This window comes from Urocitellus parryii, chromosome 10, assembly GCF_045843805.1.
Source record: "Urocitellus parryii isolate mUroPar1 chromosome 10, mUroPar1.hap1, whole genome shotgun sequence".
NCBI lineage: Eukaryota > Metazoa > Chordata > Mammalia > Rodentia > Sciuridae > Urocitellus > Urocitellus parryii.
In genome coordinates this window covers 102,806,511-102,832,026 of record NC_135540.1, presented here as the reverse complement: position 1 = coordinate 102,832,026, position 25,516 = coordinate 102,806,511, and the positions used below count along the sequence as shown (strand labels likewise).

General features: G+C 41.2%; 1 protein-coding gene across 2 annotated transcripts; it reads left to right on the top strand.

Moving 5' to 3' along the window:
• The first annotated feature begins 577 nt into the window (after nt 1-577).
• Rest (RE1 silencing transcription factor) lies at nt 578-25,464 on the top strand. 2 transcript variants are annotated; one of them, XM_026387139.2, is made up of 4 exons: nt 578-661; nt 3,607-4,510; nt 15,153-15,236; nt 19,536-25,464. In XM_026387139.2, the coding sequence occupies exons 2-4, from the start codon at nt 3,616-3,618 to the stop codon at nt 21,866-21,868; spliced, it is 3,312 nt and encodes a 1,103-aa protein (XP_026242924.2). In that variant the 5' UTR covers nt 578-661; nt 3,607-3,615; the 3' UTR covers nt 21,869-25,464. The 2 variants fall into 2 exon arrangements, with proteins under 2 accessions (XP_026242924.2, XP_077659543.1); XM_077803417.1 differs by lacking the exon at nt 578-661 and adding an exon at nt 1,455-1,591.
• Nucleotides 25,465-25,516: the final 52 nt, after the last annotated feature.

Genomic DNA, 25,516 nt, shown 5'->3' with positions numbered 1-25,516 from the left:
TGGTTCTAAAGAATGGTCAAAGCCTGCACATTTTTCTTTTAACAGCTCTATTCTCATGCAAGCACGCCAGGGCTCCGGGTAACTTTTGTTGTTTGTTTATAAAAGAAATCGAGAAAGGGAGAGGGGCCCGCCCCTTTTCTGACCTCAGGGCAGGAGTGAGCGCCCTGGTGGATTAGGTGCGGCTCCCCCCTGGGCGCTCCCCTAGCCACCCGACCCAAGCCAGGAGCTCTGCCCTTCTCCGAGGGGCGGGGCGCGCCTAGCGGCCACGCGCGCGAACGGCAGAGGGGGCGTGTCCCGCGGGCGCGCGCGGGCGGCGGAGGGGGCGTGTTCCGCAGGCGGGCGGCGGCGGCGCGGGCTGGTGCGCGGCACAGCGTCCTGTGTTGGAATGTGCGGCTCCCGCGAGCTCGCGGCGCAGCAGCAGGCCAAGCGCCGCCGAGGCCCCTGGCCTCAGACCCCGGCGGCAGCCCGGACGGCTGGGCGAGGGCTGGCGGCCTGAGCACTTTCTGCAGCCCCGCTCCTGGCCTTTAAGGGCCTCGACAGCCCAAGCGCCCAACTTTTTCCACCCCTCCCCCCCTCTCCTAAAACTCCAACAACAAAGAAAAGTAGTCGGCGGAGGGGTGGCGACGCCAGGTCGCCAGTTCCCCCTCTCCGAGGAAGACCGGTAAGCGCGGCGCGGGGCTGGGGGCTCGGCCGGGGTGGGGGAGGGCCAGGCGGCCGCGGCGGCCGCGGGAGGGGGAGGGCGCGGAAGGACGCGGAGCGAGGCGCTGTCCAGGGCTGATTTGCAGATACTGTGGCTCCGGCGACGGCCGCCGCGCCGGGCGGGGGCGGGCGGCCGAGCGGGATCGGGTTACACGGCGGCGGCCCGGGGCTGGGCCGGGGGCGTTGGTGGAGAGCTGCACGTCTCCGGGACCCCCTCCCCATTTGAGGAAGGCCGCCGCTTCCGCGCGGGCCCGCACGCCCTGCCAGTCTAGACTTTCAGGCCAAGAGCGGAGCTGCTCGGGGCCCTAGTCCTGAAACTTCCTCCTGATCTCCAGCCTCCGGGTCCCGCCGCAGCCCCGCGCCGGCCCGCCGCCCTCTGGGCCCCCTCCCCCAGCCTGTCGCTTCGCCGGAAGGCGCCGTTGAGTGCGGCGGGGCGGGTTGAGTCAGCCCCCGGGCTCGGGCGGTGCCGCCAGCGGGCTGGACAGCGATTTCTGCGCTCCGACTGCCCCGCGACGCGGCCCTGTGCGCCCGGCGGCCCGCGCTGGCAGGGCCGGGGCGCTTGTCCCGCCGGGCGCCGTGGGGGAGTGAAGTTAGCAAACTTCCGGGGCGCGGGGGCGGCCCGCGTGGGGCCCCCTGGCTCTCGGGTCCGCGCCTGCGGAGGGCGCCCGCGGAGCCTCCGCGGAGGGCGAGCCGGGCGGTCGGCGGAGCTCGGGCGCCGGCCACACGGTAACTTTCCGCCCTTTTCCCGGACTCTGGCCCGTGGGCCGCGGAGGGGGCTGTCTCTCTCGGGAAGGACTCAGTTGGGGATCGGAGCCCCGAGTTTGCTCACCTCCACCGTTTGAATTGGGGGAGCACAGGAAGAGGTTCAGGACGAGCGGTGGGGGCAAGCCCGGTGAGTTGGTGGGCGAATGTGTGCAGGGAGCGGGCGGAGCGGTGAGGAAGCGAGAGCTCCCGAGTTTGCAGAGAGCTGCTTTGTGTTTGGTATTTTGAGAAAATGGCCGAATGCCTATTTCAGTTAGGAATGCCGCCGCCGAGGCAGGCGCCGGTGGCAGCAGCACATAGGAATTTCGTGCAACACGTTGGGCTTTCAGGCAGTGCCCAAACGGTCTTCCTGACAAATGTTAAAATTCCTGTAAGAGTCATGGGTAGGGTGGGTTGGGGAATCTGGAAGGTCGATGTTGGGTTAAATTTCCGAATAGCTTGCGCTGTTAAGCCTTGGAACTGCTTTTGCCCTCCGTTTTCTGTGATGGCATTTGAGTCCAACTTTTGTTGGTGCAAATAACTAAACGGGTTTATACACTTGGGTGGAATGGATTGCTTTTTATCTTTCGGTTTAACTTTATTATTTAGTTCTGTGTCTTTGCTTTTTCTGATTTGCAGAAAGACACGGGCTGGAGACTAGCACCTTTTAGACTGGAAAGTAACTTGGTTAAGATCATTTAAAAACCCAACTTGTTTTCAGGAAGGTGATCTTGTAATGGCTTCCACTGGGCAAGTAGGCCAAGTCAAGCACAATGGAAGAAAGTTGCTGATTGTGGCGTTGAGTTGTGCGATTGTTTTATTAGGGGGTTTGAAAAAAAAATGTTAACCTTCATTTGTGAAGTTTCGAATAAACCAAACTTCCCTTTTCATAGGAAAAGAGGCCCATACTTTTTTTCCGCTTTTAAATGTGGGGAGTCATCAAAAAATTGAGACTAAGTGGTACTGTCTCGCAGTTTTTTTTTTCTTCTTTTTGAAGTTAGTTGCGTTCACATGAAATTCAATTAAATTGACCAGTTATTATAGGCTTCCTTCCAGACTTGTGTACTTATACATGCACAGAATGGCTTGTTAATTTCTTGGCTTTCTAATTCAGGCCATTGAAGTATTGAAGAGGAAAGTTGGAACGAAAATAGTTTACTACTAGTGTGTTGGGTTTTTAAAATTATATTTTTTTCTCTTATAGTGGGAATCAGACATAGGGCACTGCACATGGTGGGTAAGTGCTCTACCACTGAACTACTTCCTACCCCCTTTTCATTTTATTTTCAGAGGGTGTCATACCTCGATTCTCTTGCCTTAAGTCCTGAGTAGTTGGTTTTACAGGCATATGCCACCAACACTGAGCTTAAACAGTTTTTAATTAACATTAAAAATGGGTGTAGGGGGCTGGTGTTGTGCTTCAGTGGTAGAGCATTTGCCTGGCACGCTTGGGGCACTGGGTTCGATCCTCAGCACCACATAAAAATAAATAAACAAAATAAAGGTATTGTGTCCACCTACAATAAAAATAATTTTTTAAAAAAATGAATGTAGGTTTCACCACCACCACCAGAAAAAAAAAGTGCACTTGCCTGTCAGTGGTAGACCTAGTTGATGAATGAATTATGTTAAACAATTGGCAGAATTTTCTTTAGGGGTAGAGGAAGTTTGTGTGTGTGACTCAAGTAAGAGGATTGGGAATTAACAAAACTATTTTAAGGTTTCTTTTAGAAGTTATCAAAACTCATTTGAGTTTTGGAGGTTATATTGAGAACTATGTAGTTTTCAGTTAGGAAGAAATAGAACTTTGGGGGTCATGGCCACTTGGGAGGCTGAGGCAGGAGGATTACAAGTTCAAGGCCAGCCTCTGAAATTTAGGGAGGACCCAAGCAATTTAGCCGCATCCAGTCTCAGAAAAAGCAAATGGACAGTATTAAATAATATAATTAAATAATATAATTAAAACTTTACGGGACCCAGTCTCACTGGGAATGTAGCTCAGTGTGATAAAGTACCTTAGGATTCAATCCCCCAGTACTGTACCTCCCCACACCCCCCCAAAAAAAGAGACCAGAATTAGAATGATGCTTTGGTTTTAGGCTCCTAAGCATTGTGCTTAAACTGTTGCTCTTGTGTTCTTTTTTGTTGTTATTGTTCCTAATTCAGAATACAGTTATGGCTACCCAGGTGATGGGGCAGTCTTCTGGAGGAGGAGGGCTGTTCACTGGCAGTGGCAACATTGGCATGGCCTTGCCCAACGACATGTATGACTTGCATGACCTCTCCAAAGCTGAACTGGCTGCTCCTCAGCTTATCATGCTAGCAAACGTGGCCTTAACTGGGGAAGTGAATGGCAGCTGCTGTGATTACCTGGTTGGTGAAGAAAGACAGATGGCAGAATTGATGCCTGTTGGGGATAACAACTTTTCAGATAGTGATGGAGAAGGACTTGAGGAATCTCCTGAAATAAAAGGTGAACCTAATGGACTCGAAAACATGGAACTGAGAAGTTTGGAAGTCAATGTTGTAGAACCACAGCCTGTATTTGAGGCATCAGCTGCCCCAGAAATTTACAGCTCAAATAAAGATCTTCCTAATGAAACACCTGGAGCAGAGGACAAATGCAAGAACTTGAAGACCAAACCCTTTCGCTGTAAGCCATGCCAATATGAAGCAGAATCTGAAGAACAATTTGTGCATCATATCAGAGTTCATAGTGCCAAGAAGTTTTTTGTGGAAGAAAGTGCAGAGAAGCAAGCAAAAGCCAGAGAATCTGGCTCTTCCACTGCTGAAGAGGGAGATTTCTCTAAGGGCCCCATTCGCTGTGACCGCTGTGGCTACAATACCAATAGATATGATCACTATACTGCGCACCTGAAACACCACACAAGAGCTGGAGATAACGAGCGAGTCTACAAGTGCATCATTTGCACTTACACAACAGTAAGCGAGTATCACTGGAGGAAACACTTAAGAAACCATTTTCCAAGGAAAGTATACACATGTGGTAAATGCAACTATTTTTCAGACAGAAAAAACAATTACGTTCAGCACGTTCGAACTCATACAGGTAAGAGACGTTTTCTAGGCCATAAATTTAACTCTTGTTTCTGATTTCCAATTTGATGGTCTGCTAAATAGTGCTTCAGAAAAGGGATGCAGGTTGCATCATTTCCTCTGTTTGCAACCTTGGACAAATTGTTTATATTCTAAAAACTATTTCCCTAAATTAGACTGCTTTTAAGTTTCTAGATGTATGTATGTGACATTGAACACAGCTAAGATGTAGCATAGTTTCCTAAAAGACTTGAGGGCTTATACAAAAGGAAAATCCAATAATTAATCTTTCATAGCAGCATTTAACAAAAACCTCACTTGTAAAAGCATTTGACTTGTGGTATTGAGTTCCTAAGTGGAACAACTTGTCTTTATTCCCAAAATATCAGAATGTGAGAAATTAGAGGCTGGGGATATACAGCACTTGTCTAACATGGCATTAAGTCCTTGGTTGAATCCCTTGTACCAACAAAAAAGCAGAACAAAAAACCCCAGAAAATTCTCCCTAAAACCATGAAATATAAGAAGTTAGGTTTTGCTTGTTTGTTTGCTTGAGATTCTAATGATTGAGCCCAAGAGTGCTCTAACACTAAGCAGCATTCCCAGCCTTGAGGAGAGGCGGGATTGAACCCAGGGTCACTTAACCACTGAGCCATAGTTGCTTAGGGCCTTGCTGAATTGCTGAGGTTGGCTTTGAACTTGTGATCTTCCTGCCTCAGCCTCCCTGGAGTTTTTTATTTTGAGATAGGGTCTTGCTGAGTTGTCCAGGCTGGCCTGGAACTTATTCCTGTCTCAGCTTCCCAAGTCCCTGGGATTTCAGGTGTGCATGACCATGTCTAGTGAGAAATTAGTTTTTAAAAGATGTATGAGATCTCCGATTGAAATCATTTTCCTAAGAAAACAAGTGTGGATATAGAACTATTTTTTTTGTTTCAGAAACAGTTATATGTACCATGTTCTAATGCATTCAGGTTAAGAGAACATTTCTAGTCCCTAAGTACAACTCTATCAAGAATTGAGGAGGTTCTCCAGGGGTGGTGGTGCATTCCTATAATCAACCAGTGACTGGGGAGGCTAAGGGTAGAGGATGGCAAGTTACAGGCCAGCTGGACAACTTGGACCCAGTCTTTTTTTTTTTTTTTTTTTTTTTAAAGAGAGAGGAGAGAGAGAGAGAGAGAGAGAATTTTTTTTTAATATTTATTTTTTTTTAGTTCTCGGTGGACACAACATCTTTGTTGGTATGTGGTACGGAGGATCGAACCCGGGCCGCATGCATGCCAGGCGAGCGCTCTACCGCTTGAGCCACATCCCCAGCCCTGGACCCAGTCTTAAAATAAAAAATAAAATGGGCTGGGAGTGTATTCAGTAGTGGAGTACTCTTAGGTTAAATCTCTGATGTTATCTTCCCAGCCACCGGTGGAACTAGGTGTAACTAGGTATAGCACGTGCTTACTTGGTATGCCTGAGGTCCTGGATTTGATCCCTAGCACTAAGAAGTGTTGAACTTTCTTAAAAATATGAGAAGTTGTCAGGGGAATGGCCACACGCCTGTAATCCCAGCTACTTGGGAGGCTGAGGCTGGAGGATTACAGTTCAAGGCCAGTCTCCTTGTTAACTTAGCAAGACTGTGTCTCAAAAAAACAAAAGTAACTGGGGTTGTAGCTCAATGATAAAACATCCCTGGATTCAATTTCCAGCCCTCCAAAAGAAAAACATTTCAGACTCCACAGAAGTAAAGAAAATACTAAGAAGCATGTACCCATTATCTACTCTCAATGGTTTTCACTATTTTATCACATTTCACATGTTTGAGTTTTTTTTTTTAAGTGGTGACTTTTTGGAATATACTCACTAATAACCTGAATTAATATAATACGGTAGAGAGTTGAATTCAGGTTTTAGTGTATTCAGAGTTGTGCAGCCATCACCTAAAATAGTCAGTTTTAGGACTTCTTTCTTTTTTTTTTTAATCAGAAAAACCCTCATCTTTAGCAGTCACTTCCCATTTCTCTCCAACACTGTTGATTATTCTCCTTCCTGCCCTCTCTTCTCTATTCTCTTCCCTCCCTCCCTCCCTCCCTCGTACAGGATATTGAATTTGGGGCCTCACACATGCACTGAACTGCATCCCCAGTACCCTTTTTATTTTGAGAAAAAGTTTTCCTAATTTGCCCATGCCTCAAACTTGGAATCCTCCTGCCAACTCTTCAGGTAGTTGAAATCTCAACTGCCTCAAATTATTCACTTCTTTTTTTTTTTTTTTTTTTTGTACTGAGGATTGAACCAGGGGTGTTTACCAGTAAACTACATGCCTTGTCCTTTTCATGTTTTTTAATACTGGCTATTGACACAGAGGCTTAACCACTGAGCCACATTCCCAGCTCTTTTTATTTTTTATTAAACAATCTCGATAAAATGCTTAGGGCCTCACTAAATTGCTGAGGCTGCCTTTAAACTTTCGATTCTCCTGTCTCAGCCTCCTGAGCTACTGGGATTATAGGTGTGCACCACTGTGCCCAGCTTACTGTGGGGTCTCCATTTTTTTAAAAAAAATGACATTAAAAAAATGTCTTTCAATAGTTAATTTTCACATTCCTTCCTTCCCTTTTCTTTTTGTTGTTTAACTTTTACATTTCTGTTATATTTTCTTGGTAAAAGTTATTAGTTTTGAGGCTTATGACTGGTCTGAACAAAATGGATAAAGAGTAACCTAGTATTGTACTCTTTGGATAAGAGATGAAAAGGGGCTGTGGGGTGTTGTCTATATCCGGTTTCCTTTGTAAGGGTTAGCACCCCACACAACAGAATCCCATAGGTAAAATGGGGTTTAATTAAAACTTGCAGGTGAAATTCCATTACAATTACAATTCCATGTGCCCAGGGGTACTTGCTAGTAATTCCTCTGAAGGCTGAGGCAGGAGGGTTGCAATTTCTAGGCCAGCCTGGGCAATTCAGCCAGCCCCTGTGCCAAAATAAGGGCTGTGGATGCCATGATGGTGGGTGACTCATACAGTAATTCAGGGACTTGGGAGGCTGGGGCAGGAGACTCTTAAATTCTAGGCCAGCTTCTGCAACATAAAGAAACCCTGCCTCACAAAAAGGAAAAAAGGGCTGGAGATTAACTCATTTGTAGAGCACCCTGGGTTCCGTCCCCAGTACCAATAATAAAAGCCACAGAAATTCCATTGCAAGAAGGACCTCAAAGATTTCCAGGTCCCAGCAGATGTGTTGAAAGATTTAAAATGTAGTCCAGGAAAAATTTTCCAGTCTTTGAAATTTGTTGTAACCTGTGATGTCACCATGCTTTGTAACCATTCCATTCAAAAGTAAAGTTCAGCTGGGTGTGGTGGCGTCCACCTGTAATACTAGCAACTTGGGAGGCTGAGACAGGAGCATTGCAAGTTCGAGGCCAGTGGTGAGTGAGGCCCTGTGCAACTTGGTGAGACCCTGTCTCAAAATAAAAATTAAGGGCTGGGGATACAGCTCAGTTGGTAGAGTGCTTACCTCGCATGCACAAGCCCTTGAGTTCAATCCCCAGCACCACAAAAATAAAATAAAAATTAAAAACTGGGGATGTGGCTCAGTGGTTAAGCACACCTAGGTTCAATCCCCAGTACCATGAATGAATGAATGCGAAGTTCAAACATTACAAAAATACATAATATAGGGGAGGGAAGTTATTTGGGAATCTTACCCCATTCATCACTTACAGTATGTATTAGACAAAGGGTTAGACTAAACTAACCTCATCTACAATCAGTCTTTTTGTAGTACTGGGAATTGAACTCAGGCCCTCACATTAGCTGAGCAAGCACTGTACCACTGAGCTACATCCCCAGCCCCTCACCTTTAAACCCAAATACTGTATATTCTTCATTCATAGGTACTTCATATTCATTTAACAGTTTTTTCTGGAACTTCAGATTCTAATTTAAGATTGTTTATCTATAGAGTGCACCTATAGTCCAAGCTACTCAGGAGGGAGGATCATTGAAGCCAGAGAAGTTTCAGGTCAGCCAGGGCAACATAGCAAGACCCTTCTTAAAAGAACAAGCAAAAACTGATAATGTTGATCCCATAGGTAATGACTAACCTTAGAGATGTTGGGTTACCAAACAATTTTGACAATTTCCCCCAAAAGCTAAAAATATAAATTTTTAAATACATATTTTTAAAATATAAAACAGCAAATTTAACTTTGTTGATGTAAGAGCAGTTTTAGACAGGCAAAAAAATGGAATAAGGAGAGAACAGGAAGTTTTGCTGTTGGTGTGCATTTCTTGTTTTTTGTTTTTTGTTTTGGCAGTACTGGGGATTGAACCCAGGTCCTCGTCCCCAGCCATGATGACTAATTTGTAATTACTGCATTTTATGCATGTACTGTATCATCTGTAACTGTTTCCCCTCTTTTTTTTTTTTTTTTTTTTTGAGGGAGGTGCAGTTCTGAGGATTGAGTTAGGGGTTTTACCACTGTGCTACATTTCCAGTCCTTTTAATTTCTTTTCTGAAATAGGGTCTTCTAAATTGCTGAGACTGGCCTCCAACTTGTCATCCTCCTGCCTCACCCTTCTAATAGTTGGGATTATAGCAAGGCACCACTGCACCTGACTTAACTTCAGTTTCTATAGGGGGATCCTGTAGATTTAACCCAGTGGGCTCTACAACTGAAGTACACCCTTGGTCTCCCCGCCCCCACCTCCGCACCCATTTCAGTGAGACAGGGTCACTTTTAGTAAGGTTGGCCTTCAAATCTGGGATCCTCTTGTCTCAGCCTCCTGAGTCACTGGAACATCTTGCCTTACATTTTTTTTTTTTAGTGACTTTTTTTTTTTTTCCTGGCAGTTTGTGGCATGTGTCTATAATTCCAGTGACTGGGAAGACTGAGACCAGGATCCCAAGTTGGAGGCCAAACTCATCAATTAAATTAATTAATTAATTAATTAATTTTCAGCCTTAGCATTTCAGTGAAACTCTTGTCTCAAAAATAAAATGACTCCGGGGTCTTAGTGAGGTGGTAGAGTCTCCCTGGGTTCAAAAGTACTGCAAAAGGAGAAAAGTGATTTTCCCCTCCCCTCATATTTACTTTCATTGTGATCTCCTCCTCCATGGTACTTTTCTTTTTTTTTTTTTTTACTTTCTTTCTTTTTTACATTTTTTTTTTAGTTTAATACATGAATTAAAGGATAATAGTTTGATTATATAAATTCTGAGAGTATATTGTATGAAATGTATCATTCTCAAAGTATGTTTATAAAAAAATTCATCTAGAATAGAGAGAAAATGAGTGCTGGAATCATTTATTTCCTCTGTACTATTAGGTAGCCTAGTTCTCAGATTGACTTAATGAATTTATACCATTCTCACTGAGTACACACCATTGGGCCCTTTTTCCTATGCTAATCTTGAACATTCCATTGGGGAACACTATATGGTAATAGTCATGTTTATAGTGAAAACCATAGATTTGAATGCTGTGCCTGAGGTCATATAGAAGGTCAGAAATCTCATTATTCTTCAGGTAATTATCATTGTTGTGGGGAGGGCAACTAGGGATTACTTTTTGTTTAAACTGACCTCTTATATGAAAACTGTTAATTTTGCTTTTTTTTTTTTTTTTTTTTGAGCGGGGTTGTACTGGGAATTGAATTTTATGATATTTAACCAGTTTACAAGTTCTAACTTAAAAGGTAATTTATTTGTTCCGTGTGTGTGACTGAAAAATCAGTGCTTAACTAAGCTTTCTGGAAGAGTAGGCTTTTGTTGTTGGCTTTTTGGTACTTTTGATTGACCTAGAGGCACTTAACCACTGAGCCACATCCCCAGCCCTTATTTTTATTTTGAGACAGGGTCTCATTAAGTTGCCTAGGGCCTTACTAACTTGCTGAGACTGACCGCAAACTAGAAATCCTCCTGCCTCAGCCTTGCTTTGGGTTCACTGGGATTATAGGTATGTCCTATCATGCCTAGCTCTAGAAGAGTTATGTTTAGTTTGTGCAATTGTACATTTTCCATATTCTTCTATATTAGAAATGACTTAAAAGTACTAGTGACTTGGGAGGCTGAGGCCAGGAGCATTGCAAATACAAGGCCAGCCTGGGCAATTTAGCAAGACCCTATCCCCCCAAAAAAGTGAGGGGGCTAGGGCTGTAGCTCTGTGGTAAAGTGCCCCTAGGTTCAGTGCCCAGTAGGAAAAAAAAAAGCTGGGGGTGGGGTGGTGCAAGTTTATAATCCCAGCCTCTTGGCAGGGGAGTATTGCAAATTTGAGGCCAACCTCAGTAATTTAGGGAACTGTTTGGGATGTAAATATTTAAAAAAAGATGTAATTCAAAACAAAGGTAACAGAAAAAGAAAACATCTTTATAGATTAACATGAAAGATCACTTGAGGATAATTTACTTTTTTTTTTTTTTTTAAGAGAGAGAGAGAATTTTTTAATATTTATTTTTCAGTTATTGGCGGACACAACATCTTTGTTGGTATGCGGTGCTGAGGATTGAACCCGGGCCGCACACATGCCAGGCGAGCGCGCTACCACTTGAGCCACATCCCTAGCCCAGCTCCCCTGAGTTCTATCCCTGGTACTATCAGGGGAAAAAAAAAACCCAAATTTTTGTATTTCTGGTTATAACCTATTCTTGTAAGAATTAAATCTTCATTTTTGTGATTTTTTTTTTTTCATTTGTTTTGGGCGCTGGAGATTTAACCTAGGGGCACTTTACCACAGAGCCATACCCACAGCCCTTTTTATTTTTTTATTTTGAGACAGGGTCTTAGTAACATGCCAAGGGCCAGGGCTTGGCTAGGTAGCAGAGGCTGGCCTCCAACCTGTGCTCCTCCTGCCTCAGCCTCCTTAATTGCTGGGGTTATAGATATGTGCCATTGCACTTGCATATCTATCTTGTGGTTTTGATTTTCTTTTCTATTGATGATATGCATTTCTTCACATGCTTTGGCTATTTATATATCTATGTAGAAATACATTAACATTCTTTTTTTTTTTTTAAAGAGAGAGTGAGAGAGAGAGGAGAAGAGAGAGAATTTTAATATTTATTTTTTAGTTATCGGCGGACACAACATCTTTGTATGTGGTGCTGAGGATCGAACCCGGGCCGCATGCATGCCAGGCAAGCACACTACTGCTTGAGCCACATCCCCAGCCCAACATTCTTTAAACTATCTTAATTCTTCCCTGGAATCAAGAGCTATAGGGGGATGGGGTGTGGGGTAGTCAGTTGTGGAGACCTTGATGGGAAGTTCTGGCGAGAGATGACTGTTTCCACCTTATGGGGTCCTCCATGTGGGGGCCTGGTATTTTGCAGCACAGCTTAGGTGTGGAAGCCTGATGGTCCTCGGCCCATTCTGGGCTTAGGGAAAATAGTGAGCCCATCTATACAGCATATAGGCTGCTTGCTTGTTTCTGAGCTTCGGTTTCCATATCTGAAAATGCACACAGGCCCCCCATGCACACAGGCAAAAGCGCCCATGACCTGTGTCTTCTGGCCTATTTATTGAGTGGATGACCAATAAGTGATTATAGAAGTAAAGGAGCAAAGAGAGAATCCAGGGGATTGGGAAGTGCTGGAAGGGATCAGGAGTTCCAATGCAAATGAGAAACTCATTAGGATGAGGTGGGCATTGCTTCTTTCCTTCAGATGAGAGTTCTAGCCATCTCATTTAGGTAGACAAGTACGCCAGGGGCATTGATAACCATTGTGGATTGATAACCAAAGGTTCTGTTCATCCATCTCTGCAGTAGTCAGTCCACTCACCCTCTTAAGCATCCACCCATGTATTCTCCAGCCTGCCAGCTAATTACAATGGAATGGTCACTAGGAACATGTTTTTTGTCCATTTCCATTTTTAGTTTCATGCCATCTTTTCCTTGTCCTGTTTTTGTTGTGTAGGCAATGTTAATAACTGATATCCCCCTCCCCCCATTATGGGGATGGAACCCAGGGCCTCTGCATACCAAGGAAGTGCTCCGACACTGAACTGTGCCTCACAGGCTCAGTAACGGATAGTTATTTAGGGCTTCACATGTGCAAAGTACAGTGTTAAATGCTGTACATGTAATATCCAAATTCTTAAAATAGCTTTGCTGGTTGGTACATGTAATCTCAGGAACTTGGGATGCTGAGGCAAGAGGATCGCTCACAAGTTTTAGGCCAGCCTCAGCAAGTTAGTGAGAACCTGCCTAAGAAGGGCTGGCGATGCAGCCCAGTGGTGGAGTGCCCCTAGGTTCAGTCCCCAAGAATGCAAAGAAACAATCAAAAAACACCACTATAACGGGAATGAAGCTTCTGATATTTTTATAGATGAGGAAACTGGAAATTGGGCTCCTAAGTAATTTGCCTAAGATCATAATTATTATCCTGAGGCTAATGAAAACAATTTTTCTTTATACTGGGGATTGAATCCAGGCACATTTTTATCACTAAGCTATATTCCCAGTCCTAATTATTTTAAGGCTGGGTATTGCTAAATTGCCCAGGGTTTCATTACATTGCTGAAGCTGGTATCAAACTTGAGATCCCTGTACCTTAGCCTCCTGAAACACTGGGATCACGGGTATGGGCCACTGCCCTGAATAGCCCACATTCCCCACCCTCCTCCCTGTGTTGCGGATTGATCGCAAGGCCTTGCACATGTTAGGCAATTCTCTACCTCTGATCTGAAATCCCAGCTCATTTCGTTTTATTTTGAGGTGGGGTCTCACTAAGTTGCTCAAGGCTGGACTTGACTCAATCATTCTGCCTTAGTCCCATGAATAGCTGGGATTACAGGCATGGGCCACCATGTGCAGGGAGTATTAAATTACTATTATTATTGGTACTGGGGATTGAATGCAAGAGTGTGTAACCACTGAGCCATATCCCCAGCCCATTGTTGTGGAGGGTTTTTGGTTGTTGTTTTGGGATAGAGTCTCACTGTGTTGCTTAAGGGCTTGCTAAGTTGCTGAGGCTGGCCTGGAATTTGTGATCCTCCTGCATCAGCCTCCCAAATTGTGGGATTACAGGTGTGTGCCACTGCACCCCGCAAGTATTAAGTTCTTTAATAATAAATCACTGGGCTCTTAACTTCAGTTCTTAGACTTTATAATTTCTTTCAGAATTGGTTACATAGCTGTTATAAATGTAATGATCACCACATGCATTTTTAGTTTAAAGCAAGCTCATCCTCACTTGAATATTATTGTTTTAAGCCAGTGATTTCAAATGGTAGATTCATCATTTATAAGGATCAGAAAAAGTACCCAACTAGTAGCATCAGAATATTTGAGTAGAGGGGCTGGGGATGTGGCTCAAGCTGTAGCGCGCTCGCCTGGCATGCGTGCGGCTGGTTCGATCCTCAGCACCACATAACAACAAAGATGTTGTGTCCGCCGAGAACTAAGAAAAAATAAATGTTAAAAATTCTCTCTCTCTCTCCTCTCTCCTCTCTCCTCTCTCTCCTCTCTCTCTTTAAAAAAAAAAAAAAGAATATTTGAGTAGAATATTTTTCTTTTGTTTTTGGTGCTGGGAAATGAACCCTAGGTCTCAATTGCTAGAAAAGAGGAGGGAAAAAGTCTTTGTTATATAATGGTCAGTAGTGAATATTGTTACATTGTTAGTGACAATGTATTTGCTCTACCACCAAGCTGCACTCCCAGCTATCTATTTATTTATTTATTTTGTGGGGGCAGGTTCTCTTTGAGTTGCTGAGGTTACCTTGAACTTACGATCCTCCTTCACCAGCCTCCTGAGACTCTCGGATTTCAGACATGAACCACCATGCTGTTGAACCCAGGGGCACATAACTTTTGAGCCACATCCCCACCCCTCTTTATTTTCTATATTGAAACAGGGTCTGGATGAATTGCTTAGGGCCTCACGGAGTTGCTGAGGCTGGCCTTGCACCTGCAGTCCTCCTGCCTCAGCCTCTGTAGTTGCTGGGATTATAGGTGTGTGCCACCATACCTGGCAGAAGAATAATTCTTGTTAAATATTTCTTGATACATTAGCCAGATAATAGTTTAGTTTTTTTTTAAGAGAGAGTGAGAGAGGAGAGAGAGAGAATTTTTTTTTTAATATTTATTTTTTAGTTTTCGGCGGACACAACATCTTTGTTGGTATGTGGTGCTGAGGATCGAACCTGAGCCGCATGCATGCCAGGCGAGCGCGCTACCGCTGAGCCACATCCCCAGCCCAGTAGTTTAGTTCTTAATGTAATAGTATTTGACATTGTGCCAGGTGTGGTGACTCATACCTGTAATCCCAGTGATTTAGGAGACTGAGACAGGAGGATATTGGAAGTTTGAGGCCAGCCTCAGCAATTTAGCAAGACTCTGTCTCAAAATAAGACAAAAAGGGCTGGGGATATGACTCAGTGGTATGGGGGATGGGAGATATATATATTCACTAAAAATTGAAAAGGGCTATAAGAATTCAGAAAGCCAACAGTATTGTTTGTCAGCAAAGTTAAAATATATATATAGTAAATTCTAAAATGAACCATTTATATTTCTGATGTTTGATAAGTTGAGGCTCTGTTAGAAATAAGAGGAAAAAAGTCTTTATTATATAGTGGTCGGTAGTGAATATTGTTACATTGTTAGTGACAATGTATTTGACTTATTTTGTTATATTTAAAAACTGTTCGTTGTTATTGTTTTGCAGGAGAACGCCCATATAAATGTGAACTTTGTCCTTATTCAAGTTCTCAGAAGACTCATCTAACTAGACATATGCGTACTCATTCAGGTTGGTAGAAAATGGGAACTTTCCCACCATTTTCAGTAAGCTGATGTTATTTTTTTAGAAAGTACTATTATAAAGAAGTTCTTTTTGTTATCATTTTTAGTTTTGGGGATTGATCCTAGGGGTGCTTTGCCATTGAGCTACAGTACATCCCCAGCCTTTTTTTTTTTTAAATTTTTAGACATGGTTTTGCTAAGTTGCTGAGGCTTACCTCAAACTTACAGTTCCCTGAGTTAACCTCCCAAGCTGTAGGCACCACCATGCCCAGCTTTATTTATTTTGAGATGGTATCAAAAATTGCCCAGGCTGGCCTCAAAACTTGTGATCCTCTAAGGTCCTCCTGACTCACCCTCCTGAGTCTCTGGGATTGTAGGTTTTTTTTCACTATGCCCAGCTTGCTTGCTTATTTGCTGTATTTTTGAGTCTGTGGATTGAATCCAGGGGTGCTTTTTATTAGTGAGCTACATCTCCAGTCCTTTTTATTTTATTATTTTGTGTCAGGGTCTTGCTAAGTTTTTGAGGCTGCTCTTGAACTTGAGATCCTCCTGCCTCAGCCTCCCAAATTGCTGGGATTACAGGCATGCACCACTGTGTCTGGCTTTAAATGGGGATTGTTAACCTGAATTCTGTGGGTGGGACTCCTGAAACGGAATATATTTTTTTTCTATATGCATATTTTTCTAGGAGGATTTTTTTGGTTTGTTTTGTTGTTGTAGTACTGGGGGATGAAGTCAGGAATGCTTTACCACTGACCTAGATCCCTAGTCTGTTACATTTTTTATTTTGAGGCAGAGTTTTGCCACATTGTCATGATTGGCCCCCTTCAGCCTCCCAAATAGCTGGGATTACAAGCATGTACCCCTACATCTGGGTTCTTCTAAATCTGAGCTATCGGGTTGTGCCCCTTAATCAGAATTTTTGTTTTATTACTTCTGAACACTTCCTGACTTCATTCTCCAAGGGTAACTTGGATTTAATATCAGGCTTGGTTAATGGTAGACATTGTGTCATGTGGATAGCTGTACTCTAGCCAACACATAAAATGTTTAAGTGCTTTATATAGGTTAATTCATCTTAGCTTTATAAATATTATTATGTTGTAAAGTTCTACTGTTCTCATCTTACAGAAGGCAATATTAAGGCATTGAAGAAATATGGCCATTTTTCCTGTGGAATGTCTTCTCTTCTAGATGTCTGATTGCTTTCTTATGATGTCATTTTGCTTTTCTTCTGTCCCTTTTTTATTTTTTATTTTATTTTTTAACTTAACATCCCTCTACCAGTGAGCTGCATCCCCACCCCTTTTCAATTTTTGAGACAGGGTCTCAAGTTGCTGAGGCTGGCCTCAAAATTGCAATCCTCTTTCCTTAGGTTCTGAAGTTCCTGGGATTACAGGGGTGTCGTCTATCACTGCGTTCAGCTTCTTTGTATTACTTGTAAATTGAAAATTAAATGCTTGAAGTCTACCTTGGGATGTGTTTAATCTGAAGCCACATCTAGTGGACCCATTGTGGTGAAGGGTCACTGGGTTAGGATTATGACACTTGTGTCCTTTTTGTATACTCATTAAATGTTTATGGTGTCTTTTTAAAATTGATAGTATATTTTATTGTTTAGGAAATAATGACAGGAAAAAGTCTACCTACTCAGTAAATACATAATATTTTTCTTATATACTTTAAATATGGAATTGTTTAAATTCATGGATACAAAACCTTTAGATATAGAGGGCTGATCACTTTATTTATTTATTTTTTGTATAGGAATTGAACTTAGGTGCTTAACCACTGAGCAACATCCCCAACCCATTTTGGGCAGGGTAGGGGCTTACTGGGGATTGAACTTGGGGCACTTGGTCACTGAGCCACTATATCCCCAGCCGTATTTTGTATTTTATTTAGAGAGGTCTCACTGAGTTGCTTAGTGCCTGGCTTTTGCTGAGGCTGGCTTTGAACTCACTGTCCTCCTGCTTCAGCCTCCTAAGCCACTGGGATTATAGGAATGTGCCACTACGCCCCACCCCAACCCATTTTTGGGATAAGGCTCTTTTTAAAAAATATTTATTTATTTATGTATCTTTTGTTTTAGATGGACACATTATTTTGTTTTTATGTGGTGCTGAGGATTGAACTCAGTACCTCATGCATGCTAGGCGAGCACTTTACCACTGACTGAGTCACAACCCTAGCCTAAGATAAGGGTCTTGCTAAATTGCTTAGGGCCTTATTAAGTTGCTCAGGCTGGTTTTGAACTCGTGATCCTCCTAAAACAGGCTTCTGAGCTGCTGGGATTATAGGTGTGCACCACTGCATCTGGCTATAGTTTACATTTTATAATTATAATCTTCAGTATTAACCTAGGAGGCCATATTAGCTTTCTGCTGCCTTTTTATGGTGTCTTGTGTACCTGCTGAGTTAGTATCTTTGCATGAAACAAATATATTTGAATTTACCAGATGTTTGGTATTTTGCTTGCTTTTCTTTTTTGTGATACTAGGGGTTTAACCCAGGGGTGATCCATCACTGACTTCACCTTTTTTTTTTTTTTTTTAAAAAAAAGGGGGGTTGGGGATGTTGCTCTGGTAGAGTATTCCTGAATAAAACCAAGAAAACAACCCTTCCCTCTTTTTTTGTGATGTCCTGGGGATGGAACCAGACGTGTATGCTAGCTAGACAAGTGCTGTACCACTGAGATTCATCCCCAGCAATTTTTTTTTTTTTAATTATTTAGACGGGGTCTTGTTAAATTGCCTAGGCCGGCCTCAAACCCAGTATCTTCTTGCATCAGCCATTCAAGTGGGTGGGATTACAGAGTGGGTGGGATTTCAGGCATGCCTCACCTGGCCTAACTGTATCTACATATGTTAAGGAAATGTTGTCTCCATTTAGATCATTCATGACCCTGTAAGGTCAACTATAGAGTAGCATGTTGTGGAAACCACATTCTGATATTAAAAAGAGTTGTCTAATTAGTGACATACCTAATCTGACATACCTTGGAGAAGTATGTTTTTGTGATTTAGTATTATATAATAATTTTCTAATCATGGAAAGCTTAACATCTACATGGTTTTGCTACATTTCTGAATTTTTGCTTTATGAAAAACTTATAAGATTAATATGAATTTGAGAATGTTTGAGAGATGAATTTTCATAAATGTTAATTTCCATTTCTCTACTATGCATTCCATTGGACCAGTGGGGTATGGATACCATTTGATAATATTTACTAGAAAGTGATCTAGATGGGTATGTATTCAGGTAGAATGTGTTATTCTTATGCCTTTAATTTGGGTTATGGGGGTGGTTCTGGTTTTGTATGTATCTGTGATTATGACTGTTTGCTTGTGTTACAGTATCTATTTGTATGCAGCTTCTCGTGTATCTAGTTTTAAGTGCCCATTTTATAGAAAAGGTAAGAGAGGAAAAAAATCACAGAAGTTTTCTGAATAATTACCTTAGCTATATTTTTACTTTAAAATAGCAGCTTTGGCATTAGAAAGCATGCTGAGTAAAACTTACTGAGCTCTTGCCATAATGAACAAAAGGTTTAAATTTCAAGAGAAAACCTTTTCCTCTTTATGTTAGGCTACAGCAGAATTTTAAAACCTTTGTACTTAGGGTCTGGGAGTATTTCCCAGAGTAAAAGATATTTCTCCCAAGATTTATCTTAGAAAATGTGTGGGAATTTTATAATGTACTCCATATACATTTGTTTTCCCTTAACAAAAAAGTTTAGAATTATTTTCTCTTGAGTGACATTGCCTCAAAATTAACATCCACCCCCCGGTTGAGTTTTTTCTAGTAATTCCATTTCTTGATGAATCTCAGTTGTTTAATGGTGCTTCAGAGCCTTAACTTTATGGAACTTTTTTGAGGGATGGGGTACTGGGGATTGAACCCAGGGGTACTTAACCATTGAACTACATCACCAGCTCTTTTTAATTTTTTAGTTTGAAACAGGGTCTCACCAAGGTGCTGAGCCCTTCATTTAAGTTGAACATAAGATTCTTCTGCCTCAGCCTCCTAAGTCAGTGAGATTATAGGCATGTGCCATTGTGCCCAGCTTTATGGAACATTTTTTGAAGATGATGGTGGACAGATAATTTATTCCTCTATTGGTTTGAGAATCAGTGTCAAGGGATAGAGAAAAGCCATACAAATAAATACAGTAAATGCAAGGTGCATGATACATTCTTTTCAATAGTGTTTGTGATTATTTTATATGTACAATTTCTTATGAGCATATTTAAATCTTGAATTTGTTTTAATCTGTCTTCTAACATCTCTTATTTATCTTTAGGTGAGAAGCCATTTAAATGTGATCAGTGCAGTTATGTGGCCTCTAATCAACATGAAGTAACCCGCCATGCAAGACAGGTTCACAATGGGCCTAAACCTCTTAATTGTCCCCACTGTGACTACAAAACAGCAGATAGAAGCAACTTCAAAAAACATGTAGAGCTACATGTGAACCCACGGCAGTTTAATTGCCCTGTATGCGACTATGCAGCTTCCAAAAAGTGTAATCTACAGTATCATTTCAAGTCTAAGCATCCTACTTGTCCTAATAAAACAATGGATGTGTCAAAAGTGAAATTAAAGAAAACCAAAAAGCGAGAGGCTGACTTACTTGATAACAGTACTACCAATGAAAAAACAGAAACAGAGCAAACGAAAATAAAGGGGGATGTAGCTGGAAAGAAAAATGAGAGGTCTGTAAAAGTGGAGAAAAAAGATAATGTTTCAAAAGAGAAAAAACCTTGTAGCAATGTTTCAATGATTCAGGTCACTACCAGAACTCGCAAGTCAGCAATAGAAGCTAAAGACCTGGATGTGCATACAAGAAATAATTCAGAAAAATCCTGTAAAGCCAAGAAAAGCAAAAGGAAGATGGAAACTGAAGCCCATTCCATGCATGATCCTGTGAATGATGAGGAATCTATGACAAAAAAGAAAAGGAAGATAGAAGGTAAATCCAAAAATAGCCAGGAAGTACCAAAGGGTGATAACAAAGTGGAGGAGAATAAAAAACAAAATACCTGCGTGAAAAAAAATACCAAGAAGAAAACCCTAAAAAATAAACAAAGTAAAAAAAGCAGCAAGCCTTCTCAGAAAGACACCTCTCAGAAGGAACCTGTTCAAAAGGAGACTAGTCAGAAGGGGCCTGTTCAAGATGTTCAGAAGGGGCCTGTTCAAGATGTTCAGAAGGGGCCTCTGCAGATAGAGTTGCCTCTACCCATGGAACCTGTTCAAGTAGAGCCTGCTCACATGGAGGTGGTTCAGAAGGGGCCTGTTCAAGTAGAGCCTGCTCACATGGAGGTGGTTCAGAAGGGGCCTGTTCAAGTAGAGCCTGCTCACATGGAGGTGGTTCAGAAGGGGCTTGTTCAAGTAGAGCCTGCTCAGGTGGAAGTGGTTCACCAGGAGTCTGCTCACATGGAGCTGATCCCTCCTATGGAGACTGTCCACATGGAGGAGGTTGTTCACAAGGGGCCTTCTCACGTGGAGCTGCCCCCTCCTGTGGAGTCTGCTCATATGGAAGAGGTTCAGAAGGGGCCTGCTGAGATGGAGCTGCCCTCTCCTATGGAATCTCCTCTTACAGAGGATGTTCAGAAGGGGCCTCTGCAGATAGAGTTGCCTCTACCCATGGAACCTGTTCAGATGGGGCCTGTTAACATGGAGTCTGTTCAGATGGAAGTTGTTCAGAAGGAGACTGCTCAGATGGAGCTATCTCCTCCCATAGATCCTCCTCTTCACAATGAGCCAATTCCCAAAAAGACTTCTCCCCGAAAAGATAACAGAAAGGAAAGGTCCAATATGCAGAGTGAAATGACACGTAAGGAGCAAGTCCTTATTGAAGTAGGCTTAGTGCCTGTTAAAGGTAGCCAGATTCTAAAGGAAAATAAAAGCACACAGGAACTTTTGGCATCATCAACACCACTGCCAAAGGAAGACTTAAGAGAGGAGGAGTCAGAAGACCAAAAATTACTCTCAGAAAGTGAAGGAAACAAAGAAGATCCTTTTCTGAAAGTAGGAACAGAAGAAGCAGAGAAGAGTGTAGCTGATTCCTGTACCAAGGAATCTAGTACTAGTGTTTCATCTTCTGGACAAAAGTTGAATATGCCAGGGGGTGAAACTTTAGCTGATAAGCATCAGACTGACTCAGCTATGCTTTGTGAAGTGGAAATGGACACTGATCATAACCCAGCAAAGAATCTCCCTGATAAAGACTCAGCAGTTGGAGAACCAGTTTCACCATTGCTTCTTCCCCCACCAATAGACGAACATGAAGCAGTATCCCAAACTGTGCTGGCTTCACCTCCTGTTACTGTGGCAGTAAATGAGTCTCAGGAAATTGATGAAGATGAAGGTATCCACAGTCATGACGGAAGTGACCTAAGTGACAACATGTCAGAGGGTAGTGATGATTCTGGATTGCATGGGGCTCGTCCAGTTCCACAAGAAGCTAGTACAAAAGATGCAAAAGAAGCCTTGGCAGGCAAAGGGACTGGGGGAGATTTTGTTTGCATCTTCTGTGATCGTTCTTTTAGGAAAGAAAAAGATTACAGCAAACACCTCAATCGCCATTTGGTTAATGTGTATTTCCTTGAAAAAGCAGCTAAAGGGCAGGAATAATTAAAGATTGGGACAAGGTTCCAGTTCTTAGTTTGTAAGAGCTATTAATTTTTATATTCATTTATAATAGTAGAAAAACCTTTTAAGATTGCTTTAATTAGTGTCGAGTATTGATTTTTAAGAGGCATCCTTTTCCTTAAGACTTCATATATACCTATTGATTGTTGTATAAGTTTTAGCAAATTCAAGGGAGTTAGTGTACTAAAAACCAGCAGATACCTAAATCTATTTAGCTTATATGTTCAATTGAAACGAGAAGGCCATGATGATATAATAGCATTCTATTGCTTTGTCCATTTACAACGTCATTTTTTTCTCCGTGTCTGTCTTCAATCACTTTAGTTTACTTTTCCTTTTTTATTTAGCTCTGTAAAAATTGGCTTAATAGCAAATTACTTGAACAATTTGCCTGCTTTATATAAAGTTAGCACTTTAAGATTTCTTTAGAGATGAAAAAAGACATTTAAATTGAAGAAAAATTAGCCCAACAGTGGACATTGTATCAGTCCAGGTATTTACTTCCTGAGTTTTGATCAATATTTTGTGTTAATTGTCATAAAAACAGTGATTTTGGTGTTTTTTTTTTTTTTATTTTGGTGCTTTAATGGCTTAAGATGTTGCACATTGTTTTTGTTTTTTGTTTTTTTTTAACCTATGCAGTTATATTTTTCTAGAAATAGCATTTGTGTTGAGCAGTAACACTTTATACATATATATGCATGTTTATTTTGGCCTCGTCAGAGGAATATTTTTAGGCTTGTTTGCAAAAGGGCAGTTTTTATTTTCTTTGCTGCAATTGTCTTTTTTGCAGAATAATAGTGTGTGCAAGTTTGTGAGCAAATGAAACATGCAGGTTCAATCCATTCATTATGATTTTCATATCTTATACCTATGCCAGAATCTGTATTTCACATTAAGTTATTTATTTTGAATGAATATAGTAAATTCACAGCTCTCTTTCTTGATTTTGCAATAAATAAACCAAGAAGTTTTTATTTTTAAAACACATTTTTATCTCAAATACCAACCATCAGTTACATTATTTTTTAATTTTTTTTCTTGCCTGTTATGGTACAGTTACTTCTTAACTGTAATATTATCTTTGGGGAGAACTTTTTCTCTTAAATGGTTGGTGTCCATGTGGCTACTTAGCTGAATAAAGAACTGTAACTGAGATTTGGAAATTACAAACCTAGAATTAGGAGACGTAATCATTCCTTCAAGTTGTATGGGACATCACTTGTGAGATTCCAAAGCCATAGCTATTATACAGCAAATCTAGAATGAGAGATGGCGTGAGTTCTGGCAAGTCAGCTGCAGCTTCCTGTGAATACAGTGAAGAAGGCTGGTGAACTTCAGTACAGTCCAGATTTTAAAAATCATACTTTCTCAGGGATCTCCACAAACTAGTGGGTGTCCTGGCTGTCCCTATGACAGCCTCTTCTACAGGTGAGGCCTCAAGTGAATTGCAGCTATCCTGATGTGCCTATAGGGGCACTTTGTATGAAAAAGGGTGTGTACTCCGAAACTGTTCTGTAGGTTCTTTGGCTATTTGCCAGAGAGTATGAAAGAATCCAACATAGGATTTTTATTAACATTAAGAGTTCATTTCAGTAAAATAAAGTATCCCAGTAGGGAATCTTGAATTCCAACCTCCCATGTTCTATTTTGAAATAACCCCCTTCATGAATATTTTGATAATTTTCTTTTACCTGGTGATCTCTTTGAGGTAGGTTTCAGATTTTGGCAGTACAACATGAAAGATTAGGACAAGCATTAATGTATGGGTGGAAAACTTGTTAATCTGAGAGTGAGGTTTGAGTTAAAAGTTGCTCAAACTTGGAATTGACTGGGAGGCCAAAGAATTTTAAGAAGATTCTCTCAAGACATGAGTAAGTTGTGTGATAATGGTGTGTTTGGCGTGTATGAATGGGAATTTATAAATGTTGAATTATAGGCTCCGACAATCATTGTCAGCAGGAGATCAAGCTGCAAATATTTATGTTTTAAACCTTAAATTATACAGCTAGTTAAGTCTTCCTAACAGCTAGTTTTTAATGTTAATGAGCACATTTTACCTAAGTTACCTTTTACAGTATATTGAAAAAGATTCATTTTAAGCACAGATTAGAGATTGGGAATCTGCTTGGGGAAGAGGTCTTTCTGGATTCTTTCATACTGTAAAGGAAAGAAATTTGCCTTCTGGGGAATCGAACTAATTTCTAATCTAGCCTTTAAGACTAGAATGCTGAAAACAAAAATATGAAGGAAATTAAAACCCCTTATTAAGTTGATGTGTAAAAACATTGTTACTGGAAATTGATTGGGACTTGAGGCCTTTCTTCCAGAAAACAAGGACTTGATTATCAGGCCTATATTAGGTCCTGAACCTTAATGCCATGTATTTGTACTTTTTAAAAATTGTTTCAATGAAAAATATATTAGTAATTGGAACTTCTGGTCCAGTTGGGAGTTCTTCCATTTGAAAAATGTGATATTTGTATGGAACTGTTTGAATCTTTGTATTTTCTAGTGCCCTCCCCACAATAGAATTGAAGCTAGAACTTTCTCTTTTGATAACAATAAACATGTTATTTGTAAATTGGTATTTAGTAACTAGTGGTAAACTTGAAATACTAGAATGCATTATAAGCCTAATCCTAGGTAGTCATGAAAATCTAATTATTTTTGAACCTGTATTCCCATTGGTTTCCAATATATTTAAGTTATATTTTTCCTCTTTATCAGAGCTGCTTCTTATTCGGGGGCTACTTTTATTTTTATTGAGGTGTCATTCATAAGGAGCTAAAATGTTTTGATAAGGCTTCTTATAACTGTAGCTGGATGTTTTGCTCTAGTCTTCCAAGAAGGGCCATTTTATTTTTTAAAGTAGTCACTTATAACGGCATGTGGTCATTGACTTTGGGGGCCGTTTGCATTGCATGCTGATACAAATTAAAACCCCAGTTAACCTCATCACATGTCACTCCATGAATGTTGAAGATGGAAGGAATTCCTTGCCTGTAGTATACTGTCACTTTTGGACTGAAAAGCTGGGGGAGGAAATTTACTTTGCATATATCAAAAAAACTTAAAGCCAGTGTGTCAAGTTCAATTGTTGACCTCAGCAGATGAAGTGAGCTGATAGTATTAATTCAGATTTAAGAAAATATCTGAATCTTGGTTTGTGTAGATTTGTAATCTACATACTATATTAATTAAATCAGATAGCTTTTACAGTACCACATGTGTACATAGGCACCCTCCCATCCCCTTCTGCATCCATTAGTTACTGAACTTTCTGAACTGGCATTGTAACATAACAACAATGTTTTGTTGCACCAATTTTATAAACTTTTACAGTGCAATACGTGTTATTTTTCTGAGGCAAACCAAAGGTATATTTCTCAAGGTTCTTGCTGCTTTCTTTAGCAGCATTTGATGGCGGATCTTTTATATACATTTGTAATAGATAAAAATAGGCCAGATTGCAAATTCTTTTTAAAATCTTAAACCATGTACCAAGTTTTTGGTTGAAATTGTGTAGGATAAGTTAAACTTAAATTGCATTCTATTAACCAATGTGAGTGTATTTCTGTAAGCATAGTTATGTTGAAATAAAGTTTTAAAAAGCATGATGCCTTTGTT

Coding starts and splice junctions, on each gene's coding strand:
- Rest (XM_026387139.2), top strand. CDS start 3,616: ATGGCTACCCAGGTGATGGGGCAGTCTTCTGGAGGAGGAGGGCTGTTC. Junction 4,511..15,152: donor GCACGTTCGAACTCATACAG/GTAAGAGACGTT, acceptor ATTGTTTTGCAG/GAGAACGCCCATATAAATGT. Junction 15,237..19,535: donor ACATATGCGTACTCATTCAG/GTTGGTAGAAAA, acceptor ATTTATCTTTAG/GTGAGAAGCCATTTAAATGT.